This window comes from Alexandromys fortis, unplaced genomic scaffold (genome assembly GCF_014885135.2).
Source record: "Alexandromys fortis isolate MF-2015 unplaced genomic scaffold, M_Fortis_MF-2015_v1.1 scaffold_16, whole genome shotgun sequence".
NCBI lineage: Eukaryota > Metazoa > Chordata > Mammalia > Rodentia > Cricetidae > Alexandromys > Alexandromys fortis.
The window spans coordinates 13834939-13860647 of NW_026067893.1; the positions used below are offsets into that span (position 1 = coordinate 13834939).

The 25709-nt window shown below is 41.9% G+C and overlaps 1 protein-coding gene across 1 annotated transcript in view; it reads left to right on the forward strand.

The window, feature by feature from the left end:
* Armh3 (armadillo like helical domain containing 3) overlaps positions 1-25709 on the forward strand; it is a 190533-nt gene that overhangs the window by 8650 nt on the left and 156174 nt on the right. Inside the window, exons 2-8 of the mRNA XM_050146060.1 lie at positions 5271-5383; positions 10744-10800; positions 10906-11052; positions 15396-15503; positions 22003-22095; positions 22947-23021; positions 23136-23222. Coding sequence (XP_050002017.1) covers positions 5282-5383; positions 10744-10800; positions 10906-11052; positions 15396-15503; positions 22003-22095; positions 22947-23021; positions 23136-23222 — 669 coding nt within the window. The 5' untranslated portion in view covers positions 5271-5281. The remainder of the gene's footprint in view (positions 1-5270; positions 5384-10743; positions 10801-10905; positions 11053-15395; positions 15504-22002; positions 22096-22946; positions 23022-23135; positions 23223-25709) is intronic.

The following is a 25709-nucleotide window of genomic DNA, read 5'->3' on the forward strand; positions in this document are numbered from 1 at the left end:
TTTTTTTTTTTTTTTTTTTGATAGTTCCTATTTGTAACACCCTGGCTGGCCTGGAATTTACTTTGTAGACTAGGCTGGCTTTGAATTCACAGAGACCTGCTTGTCTCTGCCTCCCAAGTGCTGGGATTAAAGGCATGGACTATCATGCCCGGTTTATTTGTTTCTTTTTATGTGTATGTCTGTGTACCATGTGTGTGCCTGGTGCCTGCAGAGTCCAGAAGAGGACATAGGATCCTCTGAGATGGGAGTTACAGACAGTTGTGAGCTACCACATGGGTGCTTGGAATTGAACCTGTGTCCTCTGGAAAAGTAGCCAGTTTTGTTAACTGCTGAGCCATCTTTCCAGCTCCAGGATATGGCATTGTAAGTTTTTTGTTTGTTTGGTGTTTTTTTTTTTTTTTGGTATAACATTTTAAAGATTATTTGTTTGTTTGTTTTTGAGACAGGGTTTCTCTGTAGCTTTTGGAGCCTGTTCTGAACTAGGTCTTGTAGACCAGGCTGGCCTCAAACTCACAGAGATCTGCCTACTTCTGCTTCCCAAGTACTGGAATTAAAGGTGTGCACCACCACCGCCTGGCAAATTTATTTATTTTTTTAAATTTCATTTTACATTTCAACCACTGTTCTCCCTCCCACCCCTCCTCCTGCCCCACAGTATTGCAAGTTCAATTTTAATTTCTGAGATCCAAAGGAAAACCTGTGAGAATTTTACACTTTTTATAAGTCTCCCACCACCAAACCCTAATGTGCTGAGTTCCATGGGCAGGAGTGCGGGAGGAGTAGGTTCCGTGTTCTCTTTCAAGTCACTTACTGAGCAGTTTGGGTGGCAAACTCCAGCTGCCTGTGATGATGACAGAGACTGTTGAGTTGAGACCCTTGGCTGTATTCTTCTTGCCTCAAGTGGGAAGGAGAATGATTAAAATAATTTCTTTGGAAATTTGGTAGATTGGATTAGAATTATTTTTTCCCTCCTCTTTTATTCCCTTTCGCTTATTAGAAAGTATTGATCGTGAAATAGAGAGAGTTTATTAGATTTGGAGTGGACATTGATTAGCTGTAACCCAGTTATTGATCCTCATAGGGGATGTTGGTAAACACGTGCTTTTTACAATGTAGGAACTTGTGGTCTTGATGTGCCGCTAATCAACTTGTTGAAGCCGAGCACATATGAGATCTATATCCACTTTGAGTAGAATTGCATTGTTTGTGATTTATTTAAATAGGATTCTCTTGGTTTCCAATTTATTTTCCCTAGATAAGGACATCCTCCTCTTGACAAGCTGTTTAAGCCGCACAGGACTGTTTTGAGCAGGAGCTGTATTTCATGTTTAAGTAAAGCCAGCATCAACACAGTGGAAATTGTTTGAGTCTTGTTTTTTAATTTTTTCCCACAGTTTTCTTGAGGTTATAATAAACTTGAAAGCTTAGTGAAATAACAGAAAGAGGTCTTAACTAAACTTTTAGGTCAGACATCTGACTTTTTATTGTTGTTGGTACTACAAACTCAGAACCTTTATGTGCCAGGCTGGCGTTTAACCTACTTTGTACTGAGAATGATCACAAATTCTTGATTTTGTCTCCCTAGTGTTGGAATTCTGTATATATATCACCATGCGTGGGGTTCTGCGTTTTTTTTTTTTGTTTGTTTGTTTGTTTTTGAGACAAGGTCTCACTCTGGAGTCCAAGCTGGGTTTGAATTTTATCTTCAAGGTTTATTTGTATTTTATGTATATGGATACCTTGCCTGAAAGTATGTCTATACACCAAATGTATGCTTGGTGCTGGCAGAGGGCAGAGGAGCCATCAGATCCTCTGGAACCAGAGTTCCAGATGGTTGTGAGCTGCCATATGGGTATTGGGAATTGCCCAGGTCCTCTGGAAGAACAGCCAGTGCTCTTAACTAATGAAACATCGCTCCAGCCCTGGCCTTGAACTCTTAACAGTCCTCCTGTCTCAGCCTCTGAGAGGTAGGATTACAGGTGCAAGCCTCACCCTTGGTCAAAGATGAAATATTTTATATTTTGTTTATTTATTTATGTAGGTGCATGTGATACATGGTATATGTGTGGAGGTCAGAGGACACCTTGGGGGTTGGTTCTCTCTTTCTACCATTCCTGTTCCTGAGATGAAAATAAGATTGTTGGACTTGGTAGCAAGTGCCTTTACCCATTGAGCCTTATCACCCTGGGTTTTGAGACAGAATCTCCCTGTGTAGTTTAGGCTAGGCTGAAACTTTCTGTATATAACCCAGGCTGAACTGGATCACAAGTGTGCACCACTATGTCTGACCACAGCCATGACTTTTTTTCTTAAACATGTAAATTTTTTTCTTCTTTTGTTTTTTTATTGACACTTATTGAACTCTACATTTTTCTCAGCTCCCCTCCTTTAGCCCTCCCTCAAGGTCTTTCTGTGTCTGGGTTACCTCACTCAAAATAATGTTTTCTAGCTCCATCCATTTTCCTGCTAAATTCAAGCTGTCATTATTTTTTTCTGCTGTTTAGTACTCCATTGTGTAAATGTACCACATTTTCCTTATCCATTCTTTGATCGAGGAACATTTAGGTTGTTTCCAGGTTCTGGCTATGACAAACAAAGCTGCTATGAACATAGTTGAGCACATGTCCTTGTGGCATGATTGAGCATCCTTTGGATATATACCCAAAAGTGGTATTACTGCATCTTGAGGAAGGTTATTTCCTAATTTTCTGAGACATCGCCACACTGACATCCAAAGGAGTTGTACCAGCTTGCATTCCCACAAGCAATGCAGAAGTGTTCCCTTTCCCCCACAACCTCTCCAGCATAAGTTGTCATCAGTGTTTTTGATCTTGGCCATTCTTATAGTTGTAAGATGGGATCTCAGAGTTGTTTTGATTTGCATTTCTTTGATGACTAAGGATGTTGAACATTTCCTTAAGTGTCTTTCAGCCATTTTAGGTTCCTCTGTTGAGAGTTCTCTGTTTAGATCTGTACTCCATTTTTTTTTTTTTTTAAATTGGATTATGTGATCTTTTGGTGTCCAATTTCTTGAGTTCTTTGTATATTTTGGAGATCAAATCTCTGTCTGATGTGGGGTTAGTGAAGATCTTTTCCCAGTCTGTGGCTGTCATTTTGTCTTGTTGACTGTGTCCTTTGCTTTACAGAAGCTTTTCAGTTTTAGGAGGTCCCATTTATTAATTGTTTCTCTTAGTGTATGTGCTGCTGGGCTTCTATTTAGGAAGTGGTTCCCTGTGCCAATGTGTTCAAGTGTACTTCCTACTTTCTCTTCTATAAGGTTCAGTGTGGCTGACTTTATGTTGAGGTCTTTGATCCATTTGGACCTGAGTTTTGTGCATGGTGATAGATATGGGTCTATTTTCATTCTTCTCATGTTGATATCCAGTGTGCCAGCACCACTTATTAAATATGCTTTCTTTTTTCCATTTGATATTTCTTCTTCTTTGTCAAAGATCAGGTGTTCGAAGATGTGTGGATTGCTATCTGGGTCTTCTATTTGGTTCCATTGGTCCTCCTGCCTGCTTTTATGCCAGTATCAGGCTGTTTTCAGTACTGGAGCTCTGTAGTAGAGTTTGATTGTGATGCCTCCAGAAGTTCTTTTATTGCACAGTATTGTTTTGGCTATCCTGGTTTTTTTGCTTTTCCAAATGAAGTTGAATACTGTTCTTTCGAGGTCTTTGAAGAATTTTTCTGGGATTTTGATGGGCATTGTGTTGAATCTGTAGATTGCTTTTGGTTGGATGCATCTTTTACTTAAGTAAAATTTTGGTTTTGATTTGAGAGGTAGTGTATATTTTCAAAATTCATTTTACAGAATTAGTTCAATTGCTTTGGATTTCTCTAGAAGAAAAACCAGGCTTTCCTCTAGTGTCCTGCTGCTTGTCCTTGTATGGGCTTAGGTTTCATGCAGAGAGCTCAGGGTTTAAGAGCAAAGGGACTTGGTTAATACTAAAAACAATGAGGGAGGTGAGGGAATGTGTGTGAATCTGCACTGGAGACCTGCGGGATTTCAAGTCTCAGTTGAAAAATATTGAGTTCCTTAAAGTAAGATGTGACAATTTGGGCACAATGCTAGAACCGGGCAATAGGTCGGAGTTTGACCTACAATAGTGTTATAAATACATATAATTACGTTTGATAAGTAGTATATTACCATTTTGAAGTCAGTTTCGTTTTTGGCTTCTTAACTGCTGTTTTTTGCTTAAACAGTGTTTGCAGAGGAATTCCTGAAGACAGTTAAGTGCAGTGTGATTTATGAGGCGGTGAAGGCCGAGTGCTTTGCAGTGATGAGGACCCGCTTTCGCGGGGAAATCGATGGAGCACATCAGCCTGTAGCACACTTCCTGCCCTAATGGTCCTCAGCTCGATCAATATTTGAAATTTAGTTTCCCCATCCTTCTGTGGGCACTGTGTGCTTCGCACTCTTCCTTCTGTCACCGTAGAGATGGGGCAGACTTAGAGATGGGGCCAGTTACCCTTTCCCGCTCGGGTTAGGTCAGCTTGAGGCTTTAGCCACTGGCATAGTTTAAGGATTTAAATGCATTGTGCTGTAGGCAAGTAATATTTTAAGTTTTCACATTACCTGGTCTTGGGAAGGGCATTGAACTAATAACATAGTTATTTACCATTTATTCCGCCTAAAACAGTCCCCATTGAGAGATCACTCAGTGGGTTCTGTGTTCTGGCACTGACCTTGCCTGCCTGCTCTCCCTCCCTCCTGCTCTCCCTCCCTCCTGCTCTCCCTCCTTTCCCGCCCTCCCTCTTTTCTTCCTTCCTTCCTTCCTTCCTTCCTTCCTTCCTTCCTTCCTTCCTTCCTTCCTTCCTTCCTTCCTTCCTTTCTTTTTTTTTAAGATAGGGTTCGCACTGAGCTCAGGCTGGCCTTGAACTCTGTGTGACTAAGAATGACCTTGAACTTTAATCCTCCCCCCCCCCCCAGCTCCCAAATTACAGGCAGGTGCCACCAATGTTCTGAATTACATTTTTAAATGATTTTTTTTAGAGGCATTTCAGATTCGTAGCAAAATTGAGAAGAAGGTGGCAGGAGTCCATCCATTTTGTGATTCTGTACACCTGCAGCCTGTCCTGTTTTGTGTTTGTTACAGTAATGAATCTCTGTTGACTCAGACATCTTACCCAGAGTCCGTGTTTACATTAGTTGTGTTCTTGCTGCTGGGTGTTCTGAGGGTTTGAGCAAACGCATCTCGACATAGTTCTTCTACTGTGGTGTCATACTCTCAGTGTCCTAACTGGTGTCTCGCCCTGCCCCACAGGTTCCCTAGCCATGGCACAAGTAGAGAAACGAGGAGGCTTGCTCCGGAAATCTTCAGCCTCAAAAAAACCATTAAAGGAAAAAGTGGTGCTGATGTATGATGAGATTTTTAGGGTAAGCCCTGTTATACTGCACAGCTAGATTGACTGTTTCTTTAGAAAATTTTAAACTTGTGTTTACCTATTTATTTCTCTGCGTACACATGTTTGTTTGAGTAAGAGTGCAAGCGAACACAAGCCATGTGAGTGTGTAAATCAGATGATAGCCTGCAGCAGTCCCTTTACTGCCTGGGTCTGAGAATTGAACTCATCATCAGGTATGAACTACACCTAACCTTGACTCTTCAGTTTTTTAGTCCAGATAATCTTTTTTTTTTTAATTTATTTATTTTATGTGCATTGGTTTTTTTTTTTTTTTGCATGTATGTCTGTGTGAGGGTATCAGATGTTGGAGTTATAGACAGGTGTGAGCTGCCATGTTTTTACTGGGAATTGAACCCTTGTCCTTTGGAAGAGCAGTCAGTGCTCTAAACCACTAAGCCATCTCTCCAGCCCCAGTCCAAATAATCTTAATCAGAAATAATCTTATTGGGGCTATAGAGATGGCTCAGTGTGGACCAACTTTGCTGTCCACTCATGAAGACCAGAGTTTGGATCCCCAGCACCCATTTAAAAATCTGGATGGGTACAGCATCCCACCTGTAGTCCTTGCTGTAGTCCTTGGATTACAGGTGCTTAGAGACAGAGACAAGGGCTCTCCTGGGCAAGGTGGACAGCTGGACTAGCCAAATTAGTGATCTCTGGGCTTAGCTAAAGACCCTGCCTCCGTAAGTAATGATTGAAAAAGACATGTCACCTCTGTTTTTGACTTCCATAAGTTCAATCACAGATACACACCAGAGTCCTTGTATTTACCTGGCCTGGAACTCATAGAGATCTGCTTGCCTTTGCCTCCTGAGTGCTGGGATTAAAGGCATGTGCCACCACCACCTGGCTGGCCTCAAACCTTTTATGTAGCTGAGGATGGCCTTGAACTCCTGATCCTTCTGCTTTCAACTTCCAGGTGCTGAGAATTTAGGGATTGTTGCCAGGATCTAGGTAAAACAATTAAAGTGAGAAAGAAGACTGAGACTTTCTTTTTCCCTCCCTCCCTCCCTCCCTTTCCTCCTTCCCTCCCTGTCTATCTAATGCTTGTTTCACTAGCTCTTTTTTTTTTAAAAATAATTTATTTATTTTTATTTCATATGCATTTATGTTTTGCTTACACATATGTCTATGAGTGAGTGTTAGAGCTTGGAGTTACAGACAGATTTCAGCAGCCATGTAGGTGCTGGGAATTGAACCGGGTCCTTTGGAAGAGGAATCAATGTTCTTAACGCTAAGCCACACCAGCCCTCCCACTAGCTTTTATAACTTAATTTAACTGTTTCTTTTCATCTGTGTTTTACCTCAGGGCTCTTTACCTTTCTCTAATTCTGTATGCCCTACTTTCTGTGCTTCCTCTGTCTCTGGCTGGTGGCTGCCTGGCTGAATGGCCCAGGTATTTCCCTCTCCTACTCCCTTGTTCTCTTCTCTCTTCTTCTTTTTGGTTTTTCAAGACAGGGTTTCTCTGTAGCTTTGGTGCCTGTCCTGGAACTAGCTCTTGTAGACCAGGCTGGCCTCGAACTCCCAGAGATCCACCTGCCTCTGCCTCCCGAGTGCTGGGATTAAAGGTGTGCGCCACCACTGCCCGCCCTAATTCTCACATCTTAAATTAGCTCATAATACTTGTCTGTATTAGCCATGTGGCTTGGTACTTTTATCAGTGAGGCATTCTCATCTTGCTTCCTCTGCATCTGGGTCATGACTGCAGACTGACTCTTTCTTTCCTCTTCCCAGAATTCTCCTGTTCTGGTTACTCCACCTATACTTTCTGCCTGGCTACTGGCCAACCAGCATTTTATTAAGCTAGTACAAGTGACAAATCTTTACAGAGTACAAGACCATTATCCCACAGCACGTCATTAATCAAATGCAGCATAAACAAATGTAACACATCTTTACCTAAAGTAATATTTCACAAGAATATATTTAGTATTTTTGAAAATTTATGTATGTGAGAGTTTTGCTTACATGTATGTGTATGTTTAGCATTTGTGCTTGGTGCTTATAAATGTCAGAAGAGGACATTGGATCGCTTGTAACTGGAGTTGTGGTTGGTTGTGAGATAACGTATGGATGCTGGGAACCAAACCTGTGTCCTCTGCAAGAGTAACAGTTGCTGTTAACCTCTGAGACATCTTTCCAGCTCCCAAATAGCTTTAAGAATCTGTCTGTCTGTCTGTCTGTCTGTCTGTCTATCTATCTATCTATCTATCTATCTATCTATCTAATTTATTCATATTTTTCATGGAGTACGCAGGTCAGAGGATAACTTTGCGAAGTTGGCTCTGTCTTTTTATCTTTTTTTCTTTAAAGCTTTATTTATTAAGCATACAATGTACTGCTGGCAAGGAAGGCACCAGGTCTCATTACAGATGGTTGTGAGCCACCATGTGGTTGTTGGGAATCGAACTTGGGACCTCTGGAAGAGCAGCTAGTGCCCTTACCCTCTGAGCCATCTCTCCAGCCCCCATCTGTAGAAGGGCGCTGCGGGCTGCGTTCCTGCCACCCAGCTCCCAGCCACCTGGCTAGTTTATGCCCCGAAATAATTACACAGAAACTGTATTCTTTTATACACTGCTTGGCCCATTAGTTATAGCCTCTTAATGGCTAATTCTCACATCTTACCTAACACATATTTAGTAATCTGTGTAGCACCAGTCTTACCAGGAAAGATTCAGCATGTCTGACCTGGTGGCTGGCTTCATCGCGTCTGTCCTGAGAGGAGAGGCTATGGTGTCTGCCTCACTTCCTCCCAGCATTCTGTTCTGTTTTCCCCTCCTACCTATGTTTTGACCTATCAGGTCAAGCAGTTTCTTTATTAATTAACCAATGACCTTCCTCCATCACCCATCTGTCTTTTTATCTTTATGTGAGTCCTGGGATAGAACACAGGTCACCATGTTTTTGAGATATTCAAATTTACTGGTTGAACTATCTTACTGGCCAACATTTTTCTTTTTTAAAAAGGTGTGTGTGTGTGTGTATATGTGTGTGTATGTGTGTGTGTGTATGTGTGTGTGTTCACAAAGATCAGAAGAGGGAATCAGATACCTTGGAGCTGGAGTTACATGTGGTTGCTTGTAAATGGATGTTCTGATGGAGGAAGGTCATTGGTTAATTAATAAAGAAACTGCTTGGCCTGATAGGTTAGAACATAGGTGGGTGGAGTAAACAGAACAGAATGCTGGGAGGAAGAAGAAGTGAGCTCAGACGCCATGCCTCTCCTCTCCAGAGCAGATGCGATGAAGCTCTGACCCAGGATGGACGTAGGCTAGAATCTTCCTGGTAAGTGCACCTCGTGGTGCTACTACACACATTAATAGAAATGGGCCAAGCAGTGTTTATATGAATACAGTTTGTGTGTTATTTTGGGGCATAAGCTAGCCAGGTGGCCGGGAGCTGGGTGGCAGGAATGCAGCCCGCAGCTCATTCTATGATGCTCTTTTTTGATTTTTTTTTTTTTTTGAGACAGGGTTTCTCTGTAGCATTGGATCCTGTCCTGGAACTTGCTCTGTAGACCAGGCTGGCCTCGACCTCACAGAGAGGCACCTGCCTCTGCCTCTTGGGTGCTGGGAGTGTGCCACCACCACCTGACTTGTAAATGGATGATTTTTTTTTTGTTTTTTTGAGACAGGGTTTCTCTGTGGTTTTGGAGCCTGTCCTGGAACTAGCTCTTGTAGACCAGGCTGGTCTTGAACTCTCAGAGATCCGCCTGCCTCCCGAGTGCTGGGATTAAAGGCGTGTGCCACCACCGCCCGGCTGGATGACTTTTTTTTTGTCCCAACTACCTGCTTTCAAATACCCAGAGGCTGCTTCCCAAACTGACACAGCGCCTTAATGTTATTTATAAATGCTTTGTCAATAGCTCAGGCTTATTGCTAGGTAGCTCTTACATTTTAAATTAACCCATATGACTTATTTATGTTCTGCCACATGGCAGTGCCTATATTAGCATGACACATTTATCTCCTGCTCCCTCTCTGTCTCCCTGGAGACTCCTGACTCTATCCTTCTCTTTTCCATCATCCTTAGTTTGGTTGCCCCACCAATTCTTCCTGCCTGGCTATTGGCCAGTCAGCGGTTTTTAAACCAATTCAAGTGACAAATCTTTACTGTGTGCAAAAGGATTGTTCCACAGCAGTTGTGAGCCACCTGATGTTGGTGCTTGGATTAAACCCTGGTCAACTGGAAGAGCAGTAAATGCTTTTAGTTGCTGAGCCTTTCTTTAGTCTCATGACTCATTTTGTTTTTTTAAAAAAGATTTATTTATTTATTGTATATACAGTGTTCTGCCAACATGTGTGCCTGCACACCAGAAGAGGGCACCAGATCTCATTATTGATGATTGTGAGCCACCCTGTGATTGCTGGGAATTGAACTCTGGTCCTCTGGAAGAATAGCCAGTGCTCTTACCCTCTGAGCCATCTCTCTAGCCCCCATGGCTCATTTTTTATGATCTTATTTTCATTCATTTATTTTTTTTTTAGCTAATTTAAAGAGTAGTTTTTATGATAGATGTCTTATGAAGTTCTTTTTGCACCTTGAATTCTATAATTTCAGTTTCAGGTATATTTTTTAGAAGATACATTATTACATTCTATCTCAGGTTTTTGATTAACAGAGTAAGTAATTAGACAACTCATTCTCTAGTTATGGGGTGAGTACAGAGTTATTATGATTTGGATTGGAGATTGATTTTAGCCATCAAATGTAAACAAAAATATTACTTACAAAGAATATACTGATTTTTCTAATATATCTTTGGCACTTTTCCAGATATATCACTAAACACATCAGTTCTAATCTTGACAAGAAATCTTTGTTGGTGCTGATAATATCCTCATTAAAAGAAGTCTTTAAAGCAAGGTGGTGGCACATGCCTTTATTCCCAGTACTCGGGAGGGAGGCAGGGACAAGTGGATCTCTGTGAGTTGGAGAGCATCCTGGTCTACAGAGCAAGTTCCAAGACAGGTTCCAAAACTACAGAGAAACCCTGTCTTGAAAACTCCCCAGGAAAAAAAAAAAAGGAAACAGTTTCAAAGTTAAATATGTTAGGTAGGCCTGGAGAGGTGGCTCAGAGGTTAGGAGCACTGTCTTCTCTTCCAAGGGTCCTGAGTTCAATTCCCAGCAACCACATGGTTACTCACTACCACCTGTAATGAGATCTGGTTCCCTCTTCTGGCCTGCAGGCATATATGCAGACAGAATACTATATATATAATAAATACATCTTTAAAAAATATTTGAAAAAATTGATAGTTAAAGTTGACAATATTTTTGATGCTTTTTGAATTGGCAATGAAGTTGAACATGCTTGTTTTCTGATTGTAGACGGAAGACCCCAGTAAGTGTAGTCCTCGGTTTTGGGAGGAGCTCTTCCTCATGAAGGTGAGATTGGGTGGCATGTTGGCATTCTCGGGTAAGTAACATCGTCTTACATAATCTCAGTGCTGCACTAAAAGTCTGCTTAGGCCCTTACTGTTCTTTTGGCAGGTGAATTTAGAGTATCTAGAAGGCAAGCTGGAGTCTCTGGATGGTGAAGAGTTAATGAAGATCAAGGACAATATCAACTGTTTATTTCAACACTGTATCCAGGCTCTAGGAGAGGAGCATCCAATCAGAGTTGTCAATGCCTTGCAGGTAGAGGCTTGGAGACTGGGAAGTTCTGTTTAATGGAAACATGGAACTGAAGCTCATCTCTTAGATGCTGAGGAACCTAGAATTGCCTTTAGCTATCAGAGATGGTTTGGTTTTTCATTCCTTTATATTTTTAATTTTTTAAATAAAATATCTGTTATGCTTAGCTATTTTTCTGTTTTGTTTAATTAAAAAAAAGGCATTTATTATGGGCTAGAGAGATGGCTCAGTGGTTAAGAGCACTGGCTGCTCTCCCAGAGGACCAGGGTTCAATTCCCAGCATTCACATAGCATCTCACAACTGTCTGTAACTCATGTTCCAGGGGATCTGACGCCCTCACATAGATACTCATGCAGGTAAAACACCAATGCACATAAAGTAAAAATAGATAAATTACACACACACACACACACACACACACACACACGAACTCTGGCTGCTCTTTCAGAGGACCTGGATTCAATTCCCAGCACTCATATGTCTGTTCACAGTTCTAGGGGATCCAGTCAATGCCTTCTTCTGGCCTTTATGGACAGGTGGCATGCATGTGGTGCACAGACATACATGCATGTAAAACACCCATACACATAAAATGGGAAGCATTAATCTAATTAATCTTTATCAATAAAAAAATCGGGAGTTAGGGCTGGAGAGATGGCTCAGAGGTTAAGAACATTGCCTGCTCTTCCAAAGGTCCTGAGTTCAATTTCCAGCAACCACATGGTGGCTCACAACCATCTGTAATGGGGTCTGGTGCCCTCTTCTGGCCTGCAGGCATACAGACAGACAGAATATTGTATACATAAAAAATCGGGAGTTAGATATTGGGGCAAGTATCCAAAAGGTCAGAGAAGCAGGAAGTAGCCACTAGTCGCCTCCTACCTCTTCCGTTTCTCCATCCTTAAAGAGCCGAGATCCTCTCTCCCCCCTGCCTTAGTATTCCTGTCTCCTCTCTGTCTACAATCGTCCAAACCTCTATGGTTAATTTTGGTTAGCTCCCCTCTAACTCCAAACAAGCTTTTTTGTCAGAACATAATCAAAATATCAGACAACAAAAATGAATTAAAAATCATTAAAACATTTATTACTATTACTTTAAATCATGTGTCTTTGTGTTGTGTGGGTACAGGTATCTGTGGAAACCAAAAGAGGGTATGGAATCCTCTGGTGCTAGAATCACCAATGGTTGTGAGTCACCCAGCATGGGTACTGGGACTCAAACTTGGGTCCTCTGGAAGAACAGCAGGTACTCTCAACCACTAAGCTATCTTTGCAGTCTAATTTAAATGTTTTTCTGTTTTTTTTTCTGTTTTCTTTTAGATTGTTTTTTTGATACAGGATTTTTCTGTAGCTTTGGAGCCTGCCCTGGAACTCACTCTGTAGACCAGCCTGGCCTCAAACTCACAGAGATTCTCCTGCCTCTGCCTACCAAGTGCTAGGATTAAAGGCATGTGCACCGCTACCTGGCTTAGTTTGGTTTTATGTGTGTATGTTTGAAGTATGTATGTATGTGTTTGTGTGTGTGGAGGCCAGAGATGGAAACTGGGTATCTTTCCCAATTACTTTGTACCTTGTTGTTGTTATTATTATTATTCTTTGGTTTTTTGAAACAGGGTTTCTTTTTAAAAAAAAATATTTATTTATTATATATACAATATATGTATGCAGGCCAGACCTCGTTACAGATGGTTGTGAGCCACCATGTGGTTGCTGGGAATTGAACTCAGGACCTTTGGAATGGCAGACAATGCTCTTCACCGCTGAGCCATCTCTCCAGCCCATGAAACAGGGTTTCTTGTGTAATCTTGACTGTTCTAGAATTCTTTCTGTAGACCAGACTGTCCTCAAACTCTCAGAGATCCACCTGACTCTGCCTCTGGAATTCTGGGATTAAAGGCATGCACCACCACCAACCAGCTGTTATTTTTATTTTTTAATTTAATTTTATTTTTAAAAAGATTTATTTATTTATTATGTATACAACATTCTGCCTCCATGTATGCCCGCACACCAGAAGAGGGCGCCAGATCTCATTACAGATGGTTGTGAGCCACCATGTGGTTGCTGGGAATTGAACTCAGGACCTCTGGAAGAGCAGTCTGTGCTCTTAACCACTGAGCCATCTCTCCAGCCCTATTTTTTAATTTTAAAGAAGTACTTACTGGGGGACTCTAGAGATGGCTTAACAGTTAATAACAATTGTTGTTTCTGTAGAGAACCTAGGTTTAGTTCTTAGCGTTCACTTGGCAGCTGACAGCTGTCTGTCACTCCAGTTCCAAAGGAGCCAATACCATTTTCTGGCTTCCTTACATGGTGGTTTCATAGTTATACATGCAGGCAAAACATCCATACACATAAACTGAAAAAATAAATCTCTAAAGATTTTATTATGGGGCTAGGTGTACACTTTCAATCCCAGCACTTTTGAGATAGAGGCAGGTGGATTTCTGTGAGTTGGAGGTCTGCCTGATCTTTATAGCGAGTTCCAGGCCAGTCAGAGCTATATGGTGAAATCCTGTCTCAAAACCAACAAAAGTAAAATAAAACAAACAAAAAACTGTATTTCCTGTGTACAGTGCTTGGAGGGGGAGCATACATGACCCAATGCTCATAGAGACTAAAGAACAGCTGTGTGATGTTGCTTGTTTGCTTCCACCTCTGTGTGGCTCCATGTTGGTGGTGATTTACTCTTGGCTTTTTGGGGAGCCTAACTCCCAACTTTCAGATAAATCACACACGGAGGCTTATTCTTAGTTAGGAATGCCTGGCCTTAGCTTGGCTTGTTTCTTGCCAGCTTTTCTTAACTTTAAATTTTCCCATGTACCTTTTGCCTCTGGGCTTTTTCCTTTTCTTACTTCTGTGTATCTTACTTTCACCCTTACTCTGACTGGCCAGGTGACTGGGTGACTAGCCACTGGTGTCCTCCTTTTCTTGTTCTCTCCTTGCTCCTCCTCTTCCTCGTTTCTCCTGTTTATCCTCTCTGCCTGCCAGTCCCTCCTATCCTTGCTCCTGCCTCACTATTGGCCATTCAGCTCTTTATTAGGACCATCAGATGTTTTAGACAGTTTAATGATATTTCATTTGTATTTTAATAAATAAAGCTTGCCTTAAGTTCAGAGAGTAAAACAGCTGCACTGATCAGCCTTCCAGACCAGGCAGTGGTGACACACACCATTAATCCCAGTAGCCACACTAGTTTGCCATAGAAACCAGGTGGTAGTGGTGCATGCCTTTAATCCCAGAACTAGAGAGGAATATAAGATGGGAGGAGTCAGCTCTCCCACACAGTCTCATTCTGAGATTCTTGGAGGCAGGATCGCCATTTTGGACTGAGGTAGAGGTAAAGGCCAGTGACTGGCTGTTTTGCTTTTCTGATCTTCAGGTTGAACCCAAGTTTCTGTCTCTGAATTTTTATTAATCGTACTACAAGACAGGCAGAGAATCACAGCTTCACAGAGTTAAACAAATGTAGCATTAATAAAAGTCACACACTTTTAAAACAATATTACCCAGCAGTTCCAGGGATCAAACTTGGGTCCCCATGCTTGCAGAGCAAGCCCTGAGCCATCTCTCTAGCTCTTTACTTTTTCTCCAGAGGAGGAAGTGGCATGTCTTCCTTTATTACTGTCTTTCTTATTCCCTGGAGACAGGGTCACTGAACCTGGAGCTCACCATGTCTGACTAGGCTGGAGGCCAGCGAGCCCAGCAGTCCTCTTGTGTGTGTGCGTGTGTGCGTGTGTGTGCGTGCGTGTGTGTGCGTGTGTGTGTGTGTGTGTGTGTGTGTGCATGCTTATGTCTCAGGCTCCTGTGGAGTCTGAGAACACCTTGAAGGGGTCAGCTCCTTTGTCAGACCTGCTGAGCTAGTTCTCTGACTCTGACTTTGAACTTCTGATTCTTCTGCCTCCTCCTCTCCAGTGCTGAGATTGCAGGTGTGCTGCTGTTTCTCAGTTTCTGGATTTTTTTTTTTGAGACAGGGTTTCTCTGTAGTTTTTTGGATTTTTTAAAAAAATTTATTTTATTATTTTATGTTTATTGGTGTGAGGGTCAGATGTCCTAGAACTGGAGTTACAGGCAGTTGTGAGCTGCCATGTGGGTGCTGGGAACTGAACTCAGGACCTCTGGAAGAGCAGCCAGTGCTCTTAATCGCCGAACCATATCTCCAGCCCAGTTTCTGGATTTTTCATGTTAACATTGAAGCTGTTTTCAAACTCAGAGCAGCAGAAATTGAAGGTCAGCCAGCCTTGTCAAGACTTAGTTCTGAAGTTGCAGGAGGAAGCTGCAGATTTAGTGTACTCGTAGTATGGAGACTTTCTCTCTAGAAGAATTGTTTTTCCCATCTCTGCAGACCTTGTGTGCACTAATTCGAGGAGTCCACCAGAAGAATAAGTCTACATCTGGATTTGACATTATCAACATGCTGATGGGCTTTGACAAAGCGGAGCTGTGCATGAAGGTGAGGCAGAAACGTGTGTGTGGCTCTGAAGAGTTCTTTTTTTTAAAAGATTTTTTTATGATTTATTTTTATTTTATGTGCATTGGTGTTTTGTCTACATGTGTATCCATATGAGGGTGTCGAATCCCCTGGAACTGGAGTTACAGTTGTGAGTTGCCATGTGGTTTCTGGGACTTGAACCCAGGACCTCTGGAAGAGCCATCTCTCCAGCCCCCGAATAGCTTATCTCTTGACTGCCGTTGTGATGCTTCCTGTAGACAGACATACTAGAAGATTTGGAGTCAGATTTTGGCTTTCTGAGACTGGATTTCTCTGTGTAACAGTTAGCCCTGGGTATCCTGGAACTGGCTTTATAGATCAGGCTGGCCTCTACCTTATAGAGATTCATCTGCTTTTGCCTTCTGAGTGTTGGGTTTAAAGACATGAACTACCACCATCCAGATTTTTATGACATTTATGAACTTAGATAAAATATGAAAAGCTACAAGATTAGCTATTTTGTGGTTCTAGGAACAAAGCCATGCTCTTTTGCACGGAAGGCAAGTCCTCTGCTGCCCACAATCCTTGTGTGCTTTTGGCTCTTTGACAGACTCTTATGTAGCTGAGGCTGACTTCAGACTTAAATTACAGAGGATAAGGCTTTTTAAAAACTATTTGTCATAGTTTTTAAAGGTTTATTTATTTTATGTGTATAGATATTTTCCCTGCATATATGTCTGTGTACTTCATGTGTGCGTGATGACTGAGAGGTACGAAGAGGGTACTGGATCCTTTGGAATTGGAGTTTCAAATGGTTGCCAGCCTGATGTGGGTGCTGGAAACTGATCATGGCTCATCTATAAGAGCAATAAATGTTCTTGAATGAAAAGACTGAGCTGTCTTTTCAGCCTGTTTGTCTATCTCTCTCAAGTTAAAAAAAAAAAAAACCATTGTTTAATTTAAAGAAAACAACCGGGGGGGGGGGGGGGGGGGGGGGGGGGGGGGGGGGGGGGGGGGGGGGTGGAGAGATGGCTCAGCGGTTAAGAGCAGTGATTGCTCTTCCAGAGGTCCTGTGGCTCACAACCATCTGTATTGAGATCTGGTGCCCTCTTCTGGCCTGCAGGCATATATGTAGACAGAACACTGTATACACAATAAATAAATAAATAAATATTAAAAAAAAAAAAAACCAACCAGGACAACTGCACAGTGAGAAAACTGACTCCTGAGGTCGGAAGGCACAGTGCCCTTGAGCTTAAGACGGTGTGATTACAGATGCATTCATTTAAGAGGGGCAGTCCTCTGACCACTGGAGAAGAATGTGTTCGTGTATGTATAATGTGTGTGAGTGCCTATATGCTATGGTGCACGTGTATAAGTCAGAGTTAGAATCAGGTCTTCGGACTTATATGGTAAGCATCTTTACCTGCTGAGCCATCTTGCTGGCTCTCCTCATGTCATTTGTTACTTACAAAATGTGTGCAGAATGCCCGGACCGTGGTGGTGCACTCCTTTAAGCCCAACACTTGGGAGGCAGAGGCAGGCAGATCTCTGTGAGTTCAAGGCCAGCCTGGTCTACAAGAGCTAGTTCCAGGACAGGCTCCAAAACCACAGAGAAACCCTGTCTCGAAAAACCAAAAAAAAAAAAAAAAGAATAGGACTCAAATTCTTGATTTTCTTGCTTTCCATCTCCCAGCTATTGAGATTACAGATGTATACTGCCGTGCCCACATCAGTTTCTTTTTTTGGGATAAGGCTAGTTATCTTGCCTAGGCTTGAACCTATGGGTTCAAGTAATTCTTCCTGCTTCAGCCTTTTGAGTAGGCTGGGGCTATTGGCACATACCATTATGCTTGACTTGAATTAAATTTAAAATATTATCCTATGTATTTATTTGCACGCTGGTATGTGTGTGGAATAGTGGGTATGTGGAAGTCAGAGAACAATTATCAGGAGTTGATTCTCTCCTTTCACCCTGTGGGTCTTGGGGATTGAATTTAGGTTGTTAGGCAAGTGCCTTTATCCAGTTGCTGCCCTTTGAGCTTTTTAAAAATTAGATTATTCATGTTATGTGATGTGTGAGTGTTTTGCCTCTGTGTGTGTATGCTTGATACCTTTGAAGTCATAGGAGAACATCAGATCCCATAGATCTGGAGTTTTAGATGATTGTGAACCATCATGTGGGTGCCATCTTGGGTCCTGTGCAAGAGCAGCCAGTGCTGTTAACTGCTGAACCATCGCTCCAGCCCCAAGTCCTTTGAATTTTTATGTTTACTGTTCAAAACTAATTTTTCAAACAAAATTTTCTTCTGTTTCTCCTCTTCCTCTTATCCCTCCTCCCCTACTGGGGATCCAACATGGTGTATGTTAGATAGGGCTCTAACACTAAGGCACTATCACTGTCTTTTTATTAGAACACTCTTGTAATTCATGTATTGTGTAGTTGATTCTTAAATTGAATAAACATAACCACTTTTAATTCAAAAAACAGTTTAATTGCCTCCCAGAAGAAAAAAATCATTATCCTTTTGAATGCTGGAATTATAGACATATATCTGCTTTACATTCGGGTTTGAACCCAGGGCCTTATGAAAGCTAGGCAAGCACACTATCATTGAACTACACTCTCAGCCCCTTTTCATGGACCTTTGATCATTCTAAAGTCTACCTGGTGTCCCTTTCCTCTTCCTCCTCCTCAAAAAATTGTGTGTGTGTGTGAGATTGTGATATGCATGTGTTTGTGGAAGGAATACATGTGGAGGCCAGAGCTCAACTATCACGAGATAGTGCCAACAAGCTATACTCCCACGGTTCACACACACCCTCCTACTGGGCAAGACTACTGCACATGGGCCAGCTGTGACTTCCCCTGGCCCTTTAAACTTGGTGTAGTGACTCCAGTTCCAATAAATGTCAAATCATCTCTTGTGTACTAATATTAAAACAGTATCTTATTTCTTCCACTCCATTAAAAAATGGTGGGATTCTGTTTTTAGAAATAAGAGTAAGAAAACCTGCGCTTTGATGAAGCTTACAAGGTGTAGATTTCTGTGCAGACCAGACATGTAACTGAACCAAGACCATACCTTAGTGAGCAGCCATCAGGATCCCTCAATGTACTGGAACTGGGATAATACCAGGGGTCAGCTTTCTGAACAATAGCTAGAAGAAGGTCTGAGTGAAGGAAAATATCCGTCAGGTTCTAACAGGACCTAATGTTCCTTTGACTATAACACAGTACTGGCAAGGCAGAGAACCACAGTGTGCTCTGCGGTGTTTCTCCCTGGAGACTGTCTTCATGACCAAAAGCAATTTAGGGGTGGGGAGGGTTTATTTCATCTTACAGCTCACAGTCCATCATTCAGGGAAGTCAGGGCAGGAGCCTGGAAGCAGGGACTGAAGCAGAGGCGTTGAAGGAGTACTGCTTTCTGGCTTGCTCCTCATGGCTTCCTCAGCCTGCTTTCTTATAGTATCCGAGACCAATAGCCCAGAGGTGGCACTGTCTGTAGCTAGATCATTCTTTGCCGGCTCTGCTGCTTCATCCCTGCCCATCTCTTTCACCTTTGCTGTCCTGCCCTTTTCTCTATCCCTCTATCCTGGACTCTTCAGCACTCACTCAGTCTCCCTTTATGTTCCTCTGTGCTTCTTTCTCTGTAATAGCTTACTGTCTTTCAGACACAATCCTGGACCCCCTGGCCTCCTCAACACTTGAAAACTTTTTACAGAGAAAGTTACATTGTTGGCTTGTGTTCCTATGGTTAGGCTTGGCTTATTTGGATTAAAGGTTTTGCTTTGTAACAGCTGGCAGGGTAGTTTTCTAGCAGACAGATCACAGAAACATACTTTCTGGTACTTCCTCGGGGCTGAAATGCCTTCTTTGCATTTTGGTGGAGAAAGAAGGGCACTTCTTCAAGATCTTCCCCTGTAAAGTAAGCCAAAGTCTCAGGCCTCTCCAACACTGCATGTCTTCTATCAGGTTCCACCTTATTTCTCTGAGACAAGGTTTTTCACTGAGCCTTGGAGCTCTAGACTGGCTGGTCCACAGACCCCAGGGTCTTCTTATCTTTACTTTCCTAGTGCTGGGACTATAGGCATGTACCACTGTGCTCAGCTATAGTTTTCGTGTGTGTGTGTGTGTGTGTGTGTGTGTGTGTGTGTTGAGGTCAAGAGTAGATGCTAGGAGTCTTGTTATTAATTTATTATCAAAAAGCTTTATAACTTTTTATTTGTGTGTGTGTTCACATAGCATATGCTGAAGGCCAGAAGACTTGAAATTACTTTTTTGTCTTTCTCTTTAAACTAAAATTGTGAAAGTTTCAAGGTCTTACTTTGAAAGTATAATTTTATACTTTCAAATTATAAATTTGAAATTTACATTCAAATTATAAATGTTTAATTTAATTGAAACATCTTGTTTTATTTTTGAGACAGGGTCTTTCTATTTTGTAGTCCTGGCTGTTCTGGAACTCACTGACTCGATATCTGTTTTAGGCTGGCCTCAAACTCACAGAGATCCTCCTTCCCCTGCCTCCCAGTACTGGAATTAAAGGCATATGTCACCACATCCAACCAAAACATTTTTTTTTTTTTTTTTAGTTTTTCGAGACAGGGTTTCTCTGTAGCTTTGGAGCCTGTCAACCAAAACATTTTATTTTGAATCTTCATTTTGAAATTCCATCATGCTGACTCCTTAAGTCTGTTGGTTTTTTTTTTTTTTAAAAGATAGATTTATGGGCAGTGGTGGCGCACACCTTTAATCCCAGCACTCGGGAGGCAGAGGCGGGCGGATCTCTGTGAGTTCGAGACCAGCCTGATCTACAGAGCTAGTTCCAGGACAGGAACCAAAAGCTACAGAGAAACCCTGTCTTGAAAAACCAAAAAAAAAAAAAAAAAAAAAATTATTTATTTATTTTAGATGCACTGTTCTGCCTACATTCCAGAAGAGGGCACCGGATCTCATTACAGATGGTTGTGAGCCACCATGTGGTTGCTGGGAATTGAACTCAGGTCCTCTAGGAAGAGCAGCCAGTGCTCTTAACCTCTGAGGCATCTCTCCAGCCCCTGTTATTTTTTTAAGAGATTTATTGGGGCTGGAGAGATGGCTCAGCAGTTAAGAGCATTGCCTTAACTTACATGCAGAAAGAATATTGTATACGTAATAAATAAATATTTTTTTAAAAATGAGAGATTTATTTATTTGTTTTATGTGTGGTTTTTTTTTTTTTTTTTGGTTTTTTAAGATAGGATTTCTCTGTGTAGCTTTGGAACTTGTTCTGGAACTAGCTCTTATAAACCAGGCTGCCCTTGAACTCACAGAGATCCTCCTCCCTCTGGCTCCCGAGTGCTGGGATTAAAGGCGTAAAAGCATGTGCCACCACCGCCTGGCATGTGTGAGGTTTTTGTTTTTTTTTTTCTTCTTCATGCAAGTACTCATACCATGTACCTACCTGGTGCCCTCAGAGTCGAGAAGAGGGCTTGCATCTCTGGAACTGGAGTTATAGCTGGCTTTGAACTACGATATGGGTCCTGGGAACTAAAAAAATCCAGGTTTTCTGTAAGAACAAGTACTCTTAACCACTGAGTCATTTCTCTAGCTTTGAACTTTTTTAAAAAAAAAAGATTTATTGGGGCTGGAGAGATGGCTCAGAGGTTAAGAGCACTGACTGCTCTTCCAGAGGAGTCAGTATAGACAGAATATTGTATATATAATAAATAAATATTTTTTAAAAAAGATTTATTTATTTATTTGTTTGTTTGTTTATTATGTGTACAACATTCTGCCTCTATGTATGCCTGTAGGCCAGAAGAGGGCACCAGATCTCACTGTAGATGGCTGTGAGCCACCATGTAGTTGTTGGAAATTGAACTCAGGACCTCTGGACGAGCAGCCAGTGCTCTTAACCTCTGAACCATCTCTCCAGCCCCCTAGCCTTGAATTTTTTTCCCTTCACTTAATGTAGAATATTCTTTTCATTCTTCCCTCTGTCATAGTTAGAAGGTTTTTACCTTTTCTTAGTTTATGTCTAAAAGCTATTTTTCTAGTGCAAGCATCAAATTCCAATTACATTGTCAATTGAAGTTAATCCTGATGAACCCAGATAGCTTTGTTGGATTGCTCAAATGGCCATTGATTCCCAGTAGTGAATTTGATGTGTCTCTCACTGGTCCAATGTGCCTACGTGATGTACTTTCTTTGACAAAAACTGAAACTCATGTGTAGTTATTAAACCATTAGGTCTCCCTTTTCAAACTACTTCATTCTTTTGATCTCAAGGTTTATCTGTGTGTAAAGCTTCCAACATTCATGTAGTACAGGAGTAAATACCCCATTGTTCTCTGTGGTTGTTCTAAAGCATTGTCTCCGAGTGGCTAGACTTTGAAGTCTTTTTCTTTGATCTTGCTTGGCCTGGACTAGGGAAATGGTATAGTTGATTCACATTCACTGTATCCTGCAGAACATAACAGCACAGGGTCTAAGTGTTACTTGGCATGCTTTAATGTTTATGTTTCGCTTTCCCAGAACTTGATGGAGAGTTTGGATTCACTACTTTGTGCAGAAGGTTCCGAAAGTCTGAAGAGTTTATGCCTGAAACTTCTTCTTTGCTTAGTGACTGTAAGTGACCCCCATATGTTTGTCAAGGGTGTTAATTACAGCAGAGTTAAACCTAGTTGAGTTTCCTCCCAAAGGAAAAAGAGAACTTCTTTACTGGGATATTATATTATTCCCTTTGGTCTGAACATATAGAGGGAAGTTAGTTGTATGGAATTATGCTTTTTGGGAATTAACCTTTGAGCGGCTACTGGCATTTTTATCCTGCAGGCTATATGATATTATCTTATCACTTTATTTTTTATTTTACTTAAACATTTTTTAAATATTTTATGGTTTATTTAACTTTATTTTATGTGCATTGGTGTGAAGGTGTCAGATCCCCTGCAACTGGATCTTCAGACAGTTGTGAGCTGCCATGTGGGTGCTGGGAATTGAACCCGGGTCCTCTGGAAGAACAGTCGGTGCTCTTAACCACTGAGCCATCTCTCCAGCCCCTTACTTAAGCATTTTAAAACTAATTTTTAGTTCGTGTGTGTCCCTTCCCCATACAAAAAGTCATGTTGGTCAGAAGACAGATTTCCGGAGTTGGGTCTCTCCTTCCACCATATGGGTTCCAGGGTGGAGCTCAGGTCATCAGGCTTGGTGGCAAGGACCTTAACCTGCTGAGCCATCTCCAGTTGATACCTGTCATGTTGGCAGGGATATTCCAGGAGAACTATCATCTTTTCGATTGTCTGACTTTTTGTTTTCATTGGGTCTCTCTTGAAAATGGTTCTGGGAATCTGAATCTTGGGCTATTTTTGTTTGTTCTTTGCTTTGACATTTCTGTCACTTAGATGCTAGGGTAGTAGATACACATGAGATGTCAGGTGCGTGGTACAGACCTTCACAAGTGTTTCTATTGCATTCAGGTTACAGACAACATCAGTCAGAACACTATCCTGGAATATGTAATGATCAACAGTATATTTGAAGCGATTCTACAGGTAGGCCAGCTTTCTGATGCCTTTCTCTTATAGATGCTCTTTACATTTTCAGTCCGCCTTCCACGGAACCAGGACTTAGCACTTAGGCGTTATGTACTGTGCCTCTTGTTACAGATACTGTCCCATCCCCCAAGTCGTAGAGAGCATGGGTATGATGCTGTAGTCCTCTTGGCTTTGCTGGTCAACTACAGAAAATACGAGGTACGTGGGTCCCTAGCGTACAGTTGTTATTTCTGTAATCATCTTGCTGGACACAGCAGCCATTTTATAAGACTGCTGAACATAGAAGACGGGCTCTTGGTGAACTGGGTTTTTGCTACTATACCTGGCCTTTATCTCCTGAGTGGTGGCATTAGGGGCATTTACTAGTATGCCTGGCTTTTACCTAGGAGTTTTGTTTTTAATTTTTGTTTTTGAGACAGTCTTACTGCATTTCCTTGGCTATCCTGGGACTTACATAGACCTTCCTTTTTCCGCTGAGTGCTAGGATTAGAGCAATTGCCACCATGCTCAACCCCCTAGGAACTTTTCCCCCCCCCAGACAGGGTTTTTCTGTTACCCACAACTGTTCTAGAGACCAAGCTGGCATGGAACTCATAGAAATCTGCTTACTGAAGGCGTAAGTCACGAACAATGCCACACCAGTTTGGAATTATGATTAATAGGGTGGTATTTATTTAAAGAGGAAAAAACTTACAGATCACTGTCCCAGACAACAGCCCTCTGTGCAACCAGGAAGGGAGTTTAGTGGCTGGCAGAGCAGGAAGTGAAGAGAGCGAATGGAGGAAGTAGCCACTTTTTTAAAGGGAGAGAGAGACCACGCCCCAATGGGCTGGTATCTCAGCAGCTATTGGTTGGAGGGGCGGAAGGACCTCCTGCAACAGCTTACCTCTGTCTTTCCAGTGCGCCATCAACACCTTGCAGGAACTTTTTAAAAATCAAAAAGGGTTTGGATTATTAACTCTGGTTATATCATACTGAATCAGAATTTGTGGGAGAGGAATTGATCATTTATTTTTTAAAAGATCCCTAACTGAACCTATGTAAGGTTGCTCATGCCTGTAATCTCAGCACCTTGCAGGCTGAGAGTCTGCTTGCCACAAATTCAAGGACAGCTGTGCTACATGGTAATTTCTGGGCCAGCTTGGGGTACAAAGTAACATCCTATCTCAAAACAATCAATCAAACAAACAAACAAACAAGCAAACAGACAAACCCAGTCAAACAAAATGATAAACCAGAATTAGAAATCGCAGTCCTACTGCATCTGCTTTGGAAGATTATTTTACTTGTATGTGTGTGTGACTGAGTGCATATATATGTAGCATGTGCATGCAGTTACCCTTAAAGGCCAGAAGAGGGCACCAGATTCCACTGGAACTGGAGTTACCTGTAATTGTGTTGTCAGACATGACATGGATGCTGAGAACTGAACCAGGGTCTTCTGCAAGAACAGCAATTTTAATCACTAAGCCATTTCTCTAGTTTCAACATATATATTTTTAAATAGGATACTGGTATGTAGCCTTGACTAGCATGGAATTCAGTATGTAGAGCGGGCTGGTCTGGAAGTCATGCCTCTCTAGTGTGCCCTCCCTGTGCTTGACTCAGTTCTGTGATGTGCAGGCTTGTGTGACTATTTCTGGCAAGACTTGTTTTATGCATCTTATCACTGTTGGTCTAAGAGCTCCCTGGCTCTTTTGTTCGTTTTGTTTTGTTTTATTTTTTTTTTTTTTTGAGACAGGATTTCTCTGTGTAACAGTCCCAGCTGTCCTGGAACTTGCTTTGTAGACTAGGCTGGCCTTGAACTCACAGAGATCCCCCTGCTTCAGCCTCCTGAGGGTTGGAATTAAAGGCTTGGGCCACCACCACTCAACTGAGCTCTCTGATTTTAATGAAGATTTTAGTGGAAGATATTACTCTATCTTTAACAATACTGGAGGTCACTCCTACCGCCACCCTCCCTTTCCCACTGACCTCAGAGTTTTGGCAATCCTACTTCAAGGTCCATTCATGGCCTGCATTAGTGTATACTATCACACCTGACTGTAATTTTAATTAGAAGCCAGGGTCCCATGCAGCCCAGACTGGCTTTGAACTAGTTTTCCTGCTTTCGCCTTCCCAGTACATCACTGTGCCCCACCACCCACTTCTCTTTCCCTCCCCTCAATACAGAGTTTCATCCTATAGCTCAGGGTGGCCCCAAATCTGTGGTGAGCCATGCCTCATTCTCCCAAGTGTTGGGTATAAGTGTATGCCACCATACCCAGCTAGGCTCTTGGTTTCCATTTTTGAAATGAAAAGCAGAACCCAGAGAATGGTGCTTGTGCCTTACTCCTCTCAGAAGGCAGAATGCACAGGAATGGAGGGAGGTTGCTTGGGGAAGACCGGGATCCTCAGGGACTCCCTGGAGGAGGAGGAAGCAGCAGGTAAGGGTCCTGGATACTAAGAACGACTCTCTGAAGTCAGGTGCTGTGCTAAGGGAACTTTCTTCACTAATAAGCGGCAGGACTCTGAGAACATATGGTCACTGCTTAGCCTTCTGGACAAGTCAGTGAAGAGTATGCCAGCTGGTGACATGATTTAGTTTTTTTTTTTTTTAGGTTTTTTTTTTAAGTGTTTCTTCTTTCCTTCCTTTTTTCTTTCCCTTTTTTTTTTTTTTTTTTTTTTTTTTTTTTTTTTTTTTTT